Source organism: Mytilus trossulus, chromosome 10 (assembly GCF_036588685.1).
Source record: "Mytilus trossulus isolate FHL-02 chromosome 10, PNRI_Mtr1.1.1.hap1, whole genome shotgun sequence".
NCBI classification, from domain to species: domain Eukaryota; kingdom Metazoa; phylum Mollusca; class Bivalvia; order Mytilida; family Mytilidae; genus Mytilus; species Mytilus trossulus.
In genome coordinates, this window is record NC_086382.1 from 58500997 (window position 1) to 58513350 (window position 12354).

General features: G+C 30.5%; 1 protein-coding gene across 8 annotated transcripts in view; it reads left to right on the top strand.

The window, feature by feature from the left end:
• The window catches only part of LOC134688258 (rho GTPase-activating protein 20-like), a 166205-nt gene that overhangs the window by 100024 nt on the left and 53827 nt on the right, over positions 1–12354 (top strand). The window contains exon 1 of one of the 8 annotated variants that reach the window (XM_063548780.1): positions 1041–1091. The exons of the other annotated variants lie outside the window; for them this stretch is intronic. Coding sequence (XP_063404850.1) covers positions 1056–1091 — 36 coding nt within the window. The 5' untranslated portion in view covers positions 1041–1055. Of the gene's footprint in view, positions 1–1040; positions 1092–12354 lie in introns of those variants that run through there. 8 annotated transcript variants of the gene reach the window in all.

Below are 12354 nucleotides of genomic sequence, written 5' to 3' on the forward strand. Positions count from 1 at the left end.
AGAGATTTAAAGTGACCAATATTACCATTGTCCAGAACAGGATATAAAACTGTTCGAGATCAGTGTGATATGCTTTTAATAGATAGCAGATAAATTTGAAAATTTACTAGTTTGATTATTCAAGGGTCAGACTATGTCTCTTATCATACTTATTGTAATTTACCTGTTAACCAAGGCTACATAAGTCATTCATCATGTAATTTAAGTTTAAATTGAAATAAATGGGCAATTAATCTTAAATTTTAAATGAGGGGAAGTTAAGGTCAATGTGAATTTTTCAAATAGAATTTAAATATAATTGAGTTATCTCCCATTACATGCTATTTGATATTAGCATGTGTAAAATTTTCATTATTTTTTTTGGCAATTACAATTATTTTTTATTGAAAGCAACTTTGACCTGTATTATGATATGTTGTTACATATATCATTAATTTGATTTTTTTTAATTTATGTTCTGCAGTTACTGATTTAAAAGTACTATTAGTTATATATAGGCTCATACAAGGTACAAAGAGTGACAATTAAAATCAGTTTATACCCATGTTAATCAATTAGAACTTAAACAGAATTATGTCATTGAACCATGTTTTTTTTATCATCCCATAATCAAAGGAAGAACAGAAGTAAAAAGTTTTAGTTTTATTGATATTTTATTACTTGACAAATTTCTACCTTTTTTGACTGGAAGGCATTAGATTTGGTATTGTTACCTAACTATTTAACAATAAAAATCAACTTGTTGTAATAATTATAGAGGCCAAAGAAAGGGTCTAAAATATTGCTTCATTGTTTTTCAAGTATTTATTTAGGTGAAATAAAAACAAAGATTTGTGGAAAATAAAATTTGCATAAAAAGAGTTAAACATTATTTTCTATCTGGAGAAAAATGCTTTTCTTAATTATATAAAAAGTTCATGACCCCCTTGATTCTCCCCAAATTTGTTATAAAGATGGATTACTCCCCCATTAGGATAGATTACTTTGTATTATGATATTATCATTATTATTTTCTTTCACTGGACAATGACCAAGGAGATTTTTTGTGGATAAAAATGTTAATCAAATTCCTATCTTCATTAAATCTGTCTGTAAGTATCATTGTTTTTTAAAGTTCAAGGTCAGATATTTCTTTATGATAAATTTGAGCAACTTTTGTCTTCAGACTTCGAGTGTTTTAGCTGTTGCAGGATACTTTAGGAAACCAGTTGTTAGTCTTTATTTAAGGCTTTTTGATTTGGCTGCATAATAATATATAGTCAAGTTATATTAAGAGGTCAGCTGAAATAAGTCTTACAAATTGTATTATTTGTCTATTTTTCATGAACGGGTTGAGGTTTAGTCTTATTGTATTTACGCTTATCTCAGATTCATTTATATTCCTGAGATGTCTACCCTTTTGTTGCTTTTGTTGGAAGGAGAACACCACAATATGTGAAATATAAATATTGCCTACCTTGATAGAAGCTAATGATAAAAGAAGCTAATGACAATACCATGATGTTATATACCCTTTATAGATGCAAAAAGGTTCTATGCCATAAATACTCTGTATATATTGAAATTTTTGGATCCATTGGTACATGCTAATTGCTACATGTGACTATCTTCACAAAATACATGATATGCATTGGTGCAAAGAACTAGTTAATTTTTATTCAAGCTTTGATAAATTCTAAGAAATTTATAACAACCAATATTAAGGAATGAAAACTACATGTATTTGAAATTAACAATCAAAGAAGCTGGCAAAGTTGCAGATAGTCGGTAATGGCGTTCATGGCAGCAAGTTCATAGAAACTAAATGCACATTTATAAATTGAAGGAATTAAGGAAACAATTACCTGATCATTGCTTGCTGAAAAAGATTCATTTGTTCGATTATTTCACTTCGGACTATTAAAGTATGATTTAATATGTGTAAGTCAATTTTGGTAGCAATCCTGTAATTTTGATTAAAAACCAATAAGATATCTAAATGATTCTTTGTTTAATTAGATTCACCATTGCAGAGAATTACTGCACTACGTAAATTATTGAATAAAATTGCAGTAAAACCATATTTTTCATTCAAAGTGTATAATGTTTTTCAAAATAGGTATCATTCAAACATAGGTTAAGGAAATGTAAATGTATGGTGTAAGGGAGATAACTGAAATTCATGACAAGTTTTATATCTTATAGCTGTCATAATATGATGGAATATAATAACTACTTAGGTGACAGGATTATTACCTTAAGGGTAATGTCCTTATTATGGACACCTGTGTTTGACAAAGAGGGATAATTATAATCTTGACAGGTCTTGTTGATCAAGGTGATTGATTTTTATGAAATTGTCATAGTTTGTAAAAAAAACTTGAAAATAACAATAAAATGTTATTGATGGCATAATCTGTCAAAAAAAGTTATAAAAAGAAAATTTTGGTAAATGTTGATTTTTGCCGAAATAAATCAAACAGTGTAATACAACATATTTCATAACTTTAACTGGAAGTTGAAAACATTTGAAGTTCACCTTCAGAGTACAGAAAACATGAATTTATTATTGTTGTTAAAATGAATGACATTTAACATTGTTTTCTTTTGAATAGAAAGAACAACGCAGAAGATTTGAACCAAAAATTGGGTTATTCTAGTGGACCATTTAGTTTTATAGCCCAATTTAGCACTTACTTAATCCATTTCAAACTTAGTAATTTCTGGCACTTAAGAATGGATAATAAACCTAGCTGGCTCTTATACAGACAAAACTTTAGCACTAAAACATTGTACATTTTTCGATCAATTGCCCAATGGGTTTAATAATATGATTACCTCTGTAGGAGAGATGTTAGAATATGCATTCCATAAGTTGAGGAGGGCTTTCACAAAATCTTAAATAAAACTTACAAAAATCATGTTCAAATTACGGAAATGAAATGTAAATATTAGTGACATTGAAATGTATTATTTTACAATTGTCGACATGATCTTGCATAATATTGTAACTGTCGAGTCACAGTACAAACAACAAAACAAATATTACTGCTATATATCTTTTTTCATTCACTAAAATTAAATTGTATGTTTTCTTTTGATATGAACTGCCTTCCATTATAATTTATTTTCTTAAACATTGGCCGTGTTTCTCACTCCTAACGCACTAGGTATTTATTGACACAAGGCAAAGCTAACGGAGTATTCACAAATACCACCCCCACTTGGCACATATCTAATGAAATAAGAAAAAATCAAGGCCAGTTTAAATCTAATTTTTAAAATCACATTTGGATATTCATTTACCTCACAATGATTAAAGCCAATATTTAGGATCGATTAACAAATTTACAACTACCAATTATTTCCATACAATTCTTACTCGTCTCTGGTGACAGTTTTCTATAGATATTATATAGACAATCCTTAATCTTTGTCGTCAGTAATATGAATGAAGATTTACTGATTGCTGCAATTAAAAAAAAAAAATTAAATTATAAGGTTAAAAAATAATTGTATTTCTCCTTTTACCTATTTTTTGCCCTTGCCCTATAATTACAAATATCTTTCGTACAATTTTAGGTCAATCCTATCCTTCTAACAGTACAATGTCCCAATTTTCAATCTATTTCTTTATATTTATTCAAATGATCATTTTAAACACATTGCATCAAAATATTGCAGTTCTCATAGAAAACTGCATGAAGTTCGTTGAAAATGCTGATTTTTATAAAGAAATCCACTTCAGCTTGAAGAGTGTTGCAGTTATTGCCCAAGAAAATTACTGTTAGGTGACATTGGAAAATTGCTGTAAGGAAGATTTAAATGCTGTATATTGTTTGCCTGTAAAGATTGTTCTCACATCATTGAAAAGTTATTGAAACCTAGTTGATATGCTGCTCATGTTTATCTAGAAAATTGCTGTAAGGTCATTGCATAGCTGCTATTCATCTAGAATGTTGCTATAAGGTCATCAAAATAGTGTATCCCTTTAAATTAGTGATTGACATCTAGTTTGAATTTGAATATGACATAGATAGATGGCAAACTGACAAAATCTTCTTCAGTTCATTGGTGTAATATGATAGGATAGGTAGTAACATAATAATGTATGCTTTTACTTCAGTTTGAATTTTTATTGTGACTTTAAGATGAACAACAATTATACAAGTCTTGCTCCTTTGCCATTCAAGTTTGTCATGTACATAAATGGGCTTTGTTTCTTGAAATAATACCACATATCTCTTTTCGAATTAGTTGCAGAACTGCAGTTCTTTGGTCCTTTTCATACTCTTTGACAATTTGTGGACCATAGAATTGAGAATGGAAATGAGGAACATTTTAATAGAGTTACAATTCAGCAGCTTTTTTCCAGTAAGCCTATTAAAAACTCCCAGTTTGTTATTTTTCAAGAGTTTCAATAAAACTGTGGTTAAAAACAAACATTTTGATAAGTGCAAAAGGATCGTGAATTTTGACGATTTTGACTGATGTCTATTTTCTTCCTTCTACATGCTTCAGTGGCAGATATTGTATATAAAGACCTTGATCGGGTTATATAGTTTGTAGATATAACCCCCAGCGGTTGTAATCTAGTTATTACGTTATGTTTACATAGACCTGATATATATGATTTATAAGCTTTCAATATTGATCACATGTTCAAAACATTTCTTAAAAGTTTTCTTACGATATTTAACGATATTTAACACACCCTGATATATGAAGAAAGAACAGTTTGAGCAAGTGATCTGTATTCAATTACTTTGACTTATTTCACAAGATGTCTTCTATTAATTGGGTTTATGTGGACTACAGTTTTTTGTCTCTGCCTTTTGCGTCTCTTTTTTAATGTAGAAAATTTTAAAGGACATATTTTATATCCATTTCATGAGACAATATCCATAAAATGAATAAATTTTAGCAACAGCTTTCCACTTCTCATCTTACTATATCACATCCTCAAATATTTTGTTTGTAGATGGCTGTTTAAACCTGTCACATAACTTGATCTCTTTTTCTGGTTTTATTTGACTAGGAAAGCTTTAAAAGGATATACTATCTTTGCTATGTGGTTAAACTGCTCTTTTAAAAAAAACGCTGATGTAACATTATATCCTTTGTGAAACATTGTAGATATCTTTGCCACCAAGAAACAGCCAAGATCTTGCTACATACACACTTTCTGACACTTTCTGATGAATGAAATTTTAACCTTTTTCTCGCCACCCTTGTGAGGTGGTGTAAACTATCCCATCAGATTAAATTTCTCTCCACCTATTTACATGTAATATGGTGTACAGAAATGCATGTTTCTTTTGTTTTTGTGCAAACTTATAAATTGTTTACTACATTTCTAAGTATTTTGTTTCTCTATGTTTGGCATTGTATGATAAAAAGCAGCTTTTAAATGAATCCCTTGTTTTTGTGTTTAGACATATTATAAACTCATCAGTATGTAAGTAATGAGACAAATTCTCTGAAGTTTTTCACCTGTAAGGACAAGTCTGTAAGGGTATACTGTGCTTGGTTACATAGAGGTCAGATTTCAAGGTCAGATTTCAAGATGTCTCCAATTTCTCTCCATCATTCTATAGGAGCATAAGATTTATGCATCTAGATATGAGCTGTATTTGAGCTAGGCAGACATGTAAAAGGCTTTTATAGATATATTTAAATATGAAAAACTCTTAAAAGAAGAAGCTGTATTGAATGGAATGCAAGGTAAAAACATTTGTGTCTATGAGTTTACTAACCATGAGACAGTTGTTGTTGTAGGCATAATGCTTTGTAGGTGTGTTTTTGTTTTCTTTCTTTTGGTATTTTGAAGATTTAAATGTGCTTTTTTTTTCTGTACTGATTTTTATTTTTACGTTCTTTTATATAAATGCTTTTTGTTATTCTACTGATCGCTAGTTGAAAAGAAGGTTGAGATCTTACTATATAATCACATGCCTGTATCAAGTATTCAACCATGTAATTCTTATGAATCTTCCTTTTTTCTTTTTAGTTATTTTTGGGAATTTGATATGATTACAAACTTTTGTTAGTCTCTGATGAATTTATTCCCAACTTTTCATAACGCTGATTCTTGAAGCATTTTCAGCATGACATATTTTGTAACCTCTTATTTTGATCCCAAGATGATTTTCGTGCTGTTGTTTTTGAGTCATAAATAGTCATGCACAAAGGCCATTTTTTTGTCATCTTTCTTATTCATATATACAAATAATTATTTATGTATTTAATATGTTATTGTAAGTTGTCAGATTTAAGGTAAAATAGGAAATTACATAATAAAGTACATGTAACTCTAAAATTGAAAAGCGTTTTCATATTTTTTGAGCATCCTAGCAGCATTTGGTTTCAGGTAAGCATCTTTCATTCAGTTATCAGCAACTTCAACATTTAGATTCAGTCTGTGGTTTAGATTTTTAAACATCAATGATTTTGTTAAACCTTCATGACATTTTATTGAACTTGGGCAGAATCTGTTATATAAATCAACTGATAGTATCAAGGGCAAAATTTTGAACGTAGTTTTTTCATTATTTTTGCAGTTAATATTGAGAAACAGTCTTATTAGGCTTTAACTCGTTAATAACTTTATCAAACCTTCATGGAATGTTATAAATATCAGACAGAAGCTCCTCCTGATCAAGAAAAAAGCATGTCTGAAAAGAAAATTTTGAACTACTTAAAAATGGCCTTTCCTTAATATTGGCAGTTAACGCTTTTATTAAAACTGGCATCAGCAATGGGATGTGAGACACTAAGGGATTCTTTTTCTTTTTTCTTTTTTTCTTTTTTAGATGGTATTTACTTTTAATATCGGTCAATTGATAAATTATTGTGTTATAATGATGATTTGTTTCTCATATGTTCATCTGCCCTATTTATACTCTGAACTGAAATTCTTTTTAGCTTTATAAGATGTTATATATAGATCAAATTTCTTTAATAGTATTTCAAGTCTTTTAAAAAGACTTTCTTCCCAAATTCCTTTTTTAAACCCCATAAAGTTTTAATTGAGAATTTATGTAAATTTAATGTCACTTTCTATTTGATTTTGTTGAGCTAAGTGAACAGTTCAATTGCATAAGAATTTAGGATATTTTGAATAATAATTTCTTTCAACCTGAATTTGTTTCATCCTTATTCAAAGAAAGTTTATAGCCAGACATTGGTCAACATCTGTCATGTCTATTGGATTTATGTTTTTTAATGCCCCACCTACGGTAGTAGAGGTACATTATGTTTTCTGGTCAGTGTGTCTGTCGGTTCGTTCGTGTGTCTGTCTGTCCCACTTCAGGTTAAAGTTTTTGGTCAAGTTAGTTTTTGATGAAGTTGAAAGTCCTATCAACTTGAAACTTAGTACACATGTTCCCTCTGATATAGTCTTTCTAAATTTAATGCCAAATTGAAGTTTTGGTACACTAAACATGGAAAATGATAGTGAGAGTGCCAGAGCATTTGTGTACTATGGACACATTCTTGTTTGTGATGAATTAGTAAGAACTTCATGAAAATCAGAAATACAACTGAAAAAAGTCATATTCACAGAAAGTGCAGTTGGAGGTGCCATAGGACTGGACTGTTTTAGATCTTGCATATCAAATGTAGGACTCTGGTGTCCATGTTTGTGCTATTCGTTGGCGCATGAGTTCTTATTGATAAACATACATAGAACAAAATTCGATTAATTCAATTACTTACACGATTAAATTTTTAGATAGTTACCTGCATGTTTTTTTAGTGTTACATGATATGGACTACATACTATATAATGACCCTTTTGATCAGGTAATCGACAGTTCATATATAACCACACCCATTACTTCTTTACGTCTACAATTAGTAAATATTTTTATAACAAGTTCAAAACTTTGATGAACTTTTAAGTAGTATGTCTGTCAATATCTAGACCACATAACCAAAATATATATTGTATAGTTTAGTATATATCTTCAAGTGTCTTGTTGTTTGGTCTGGAAATTTTTGTCGAAAATGTTGTTAGATTCTGACCCCAACAATATTGAGTCCTGACACTGTTCTGTTGGATGGTTGACCAAAAGGACATGATGGTCACTTGAGCTTGGTAAACCATTGTCAACCATGGTCACAAAGGTAGAAAACCATAGTTGACCATAGAGTGCTGCTCCTCCAACCATGGTCAAACCATGGTTATCAATGGTGGGCAATGGTAACCATGGCCAACCATGGTTGCATTTTAACAGGTGAAAACATTGTGACTTTCCATCATCCAAGACATTTACTTGAAAAAAGTAATGTTCCTGGTTCTTAATCAATTAATAATTACAAAAAAAGGATAGAAAGTTTATATCAGGCTTTTTTTTAAACTTGGAATTATTTTCAATTATGGAATTTGCAAAATTTCTTGTGCTAGAAATTTTTAATGAATTTCATGTTTCTTCTGTATCATAATGTTTTGAGTGACACATAACACTTTCCATACAATGTATTTTGTATAGATAGTGTTGTGCGTGGCACAGTGCATTCTATTGAAAATGTGCTATTTTTTTGGTAATAGGTTGTGTTGTGCGCGGCACAGAACATTACAATACAGAAAAAACAAGGAATTCATTAAAAATTTCAATCTCAAGAAATTATACAAATTCCATAATTGAAAATAATTCCAAGTTAAAATAATAGCCTGTTTTATATTGTCTGTGTTATGTAAAGCAAAGTAATTCACATATTTTATTGTGAAATAGATGACCCTTCAGCTTTCTACCTTTACTATTTAATTAAAAAGATATGTTACGAAACTGTTATGATTTGAACCCTAATGGCTTAGGATATAAGAATGAGTCTCTTTTTAATTCAAGTTTATCGTAAAGCGTAAAAGCTTTTGTAAAAAAAGGGAAAATCTCGGTTAAAATTTTCATTCATGTTAGGTGGATGAACTTAACCACATTTTTTTGGGTGAAGATCGTAAACATCTCTGCCTATTTTTCATAGCATCATTAACGAAATCACAAATATTTCTACCTCATGAATACTAAAGGATATGCATTTAAACATTCATATGATTCTTATGTACTTCATAAATCTTCAAAATTCAGGTAGAAAATAGAGTCACTAATTCATTTTTTCTAATTATCATAAAAATATATTACAATATTGAAAAGAAAGATTTTAAAATATGAAATTTTAAGCTTTGACATTGTAAACATCACCAAGAGTCCTAGATGAAAGTCTCTGACTGTCACGGCTTATACCCTATCTATTTAAGCCTCATATGGACATCATTTACTTGGTGTTCCAGGCAGTGATTTATTAATATGTCGGTGAAATTTCTTAGGTAAAATCCTGAAGGTGGCATACATTAAAATTATTTTTGAATTTTTAATGAGGATTTTAGAAATTTCTGGATTTTAGCACATTTGTCCATTATGATGAAATGTTATAAATAGATAGTTTGCAGTTGCTAAATAGAAGCTAATCTTTGACCAGTAGGTATTTGGCAACATGTTATTTGAAGCTAATCTGTGACCAGTAGGTATTTGGCAAAAAAATATTTGAAGCTAATCTGTGACCAATAGGTATTTGGCAAAACATCATTTGAAGCTAATCTGTGACTAGTATGTATTTATTAAAAGATTATTTGAAGCTAATCACAAGTGACCAGTAGGTATTTGGCAAAACCTTATTTGAAGCAATCTGCATTGGCAGATCCAGGGGGTTGGACCCCCCTTTTTTTTGGCCGATCAATGCATTTGAATAGGAACATACAGTTGGAACCCCCCTTTTGTCCTGGGTTGGGAACCCCCTTTTAAAATGGCTGGATCTGTCCTTGATCTGTGACCAACTGGTATTTGGCAACATGTTTATTTGAAGCTAATCTTTGACCAGTTGATATTTGGCAACATGTTTATTTGAAGGCAATCTGACCAGTTGGTAGTTGCCCATATCAAGGAGATTATATTAGATAACCTCCTTGCCCATATGAAACTAGAAGTTACTGTGACTTACTTGGTACGGTACTTTTTTTTATGAGGAAATTGATATTTGGTGATTGGCCTAATAAACTCACTTTGTTTTGACTTTTAAATTTTTTTTGGCTTGTCATGAGTTTTAGCTAAAGTTTCAACACTGATAATCCACAAATTTTGAGATTTATATGCTACCTAAGCTTTGTTGTGTCTTAGGTGTAGTCTGATATTGATGTCAATAAGAAGGGAGGTAAAGCTTTCTTGTGTCTTAGGTGTAGTCTGCTCATTGATGTCAATAAGAAGGGAGGTAAAGTTTGCTTGTCAGTTGATGATATTCTGTACTTAAAAAGTACCATGCTGTTATTGTCACCATGTATAATAATTACATCATAATCAAATTCAGTCACAGACAGGTTTTAAGTACAATTTGATTAAATATTATGTTAATTGTTTTTATAATCATTGTTTTTCAATTCAGCTAATTGTTTGCGTAATTAAAATTTATTCATGTCTTTGAACTTAGATGATTGCTATTGACATTAAGGACACAAGTCACCAAGTACGGAGCTGCAAGTGCATAAAATGTAAACAATTATTTTGATTCTAAAAAAAGTTGCGGAGGTCAGAAATTGTCATGTCATACACCTCAAACATTCTGAGTTACATCAGTGTTTTATTGAAATGATCTTGTTCCCTGTCGGTTTAATTTCAATATGGTGAACAGCCATGTACCTCCCTATATCAAATTCTATGTACTTGGTCCAATTTATCAGTGGGAAAATTAGAAATAGGGCATTGTGTGGGCTTAAACATCCTGAACTTACAATGTTTTATATTTGTTTCATTTCGTAAAGGTTACTTCTGTTACTGTGGATTCATTTTTTTTCTTTGGATACCAATTTTCGTGGATTTTGTGGGTAAAGGTGAACCACGAAATAAAATGTTTATGGAATGACAAATTTCCTATAGGCTTGTATGCAAACTTCGGCAAAACCACAAAATTGAATATCCAAGAATGTGTAATATATAAAAAAGAAGATGTGGTATGATTGCCAATGAGACAACTGTCCACAAAAGACCAAAATGACACAAACATTAACAATTGTAGGTCACCATACGGCCTTCAACAATGAGCAAAGCCCATACCGCATATAGTCAGCTATAAAAGGCCCTGATAAGACATTGTAAAACAATTCAAAAGAGAAAACTAACGGCCTTATTTATGTAAAAAAATGAATGAAAAACAAATATGTAACACATAAACAAACCACACCACTGATTTTACCGGGTTCCTGACTTGGGACAAGCACATACAGAAATAATGTGGTGGGGTTAAACATGTTAGCAGGATCCCAACCCTCCCCTAACCTGGGACAGTGGTATAACAGTACAACATAAGAACGAACTATAAAAATCACTTGAAAAAGGCTTAACTCATCAGATAGTCCGGGTACTTATACATCCCGACACAAAAGTTTAAGTAAGTTTTCCTTAATCCACAAAATGGTACATGTACCAACGAAATTAAGTAAATCTAGAAAAATAAAGTGGTCATGCATGTTACTTATGTATTTCTGCCTTTTGTGTGACCTACTTCGGTTTGACCTAATTGTAGCTTGGCTTAAAATCAAAGTTGGTCAACCTGACCAATATTTTATATTTTCTTACTTTTTTAAAAATTGCTTTTCTGTACCGACTTCAAATATAATCTTTCCATGTTGTCTTCTCCTGAATTAGCAGTTTTCTGCTTTGAAGTTGACATGAAAATTTAGTGTAGAAAAAACCAGTAGACTGTAAAATTATCTGTGTTATAAAACTTATACTGTTTAGAAGAGTATTTAAAGTTAACATAAAGATTTAATTGACCTAACAATTATAATACCAGTATGCTAAATCAGGTTTCTTTTTTTCACCTAGTTTTTCAAGGATTATTATTAAAGTGGCTTTAACTTGCTGAAGAATTTAGGACAACTAGAGAAGATTGTCTTGTTCTTTAACTCCTGAACAAATTTTGAAGCCCTAAGGAAGATTTCTAGCCTAAATCGTGTCTTATTTAAGTTATTACACAATTTTTAGTTTATGATGAATATATGAATAGTTATCAAGTTAAATGAAGCAACAATTTTAGATAAACTCCAGTTACTGCCAAATGTACTATTCTCTATGTGAGTGTAATATATACCAAACCTTATACATTATCTTGTTGTCTGGACTGTTAAGATGTTTTTTAATTACAATAGTAACAATCACTAAATAGGACCTGCTTTTTTTTAATACAAAATGTCAATGTAAATGATACTTCAATTTCAGTAACCATCTTTCAGTTTTGTATGTGAAAAAAAAATGTTTCATTTAGTTTATGACTAAGTGTCACTGTCTCGAAGATGCATTTGTATCAGGAGTGGGTGCTACTTCAATT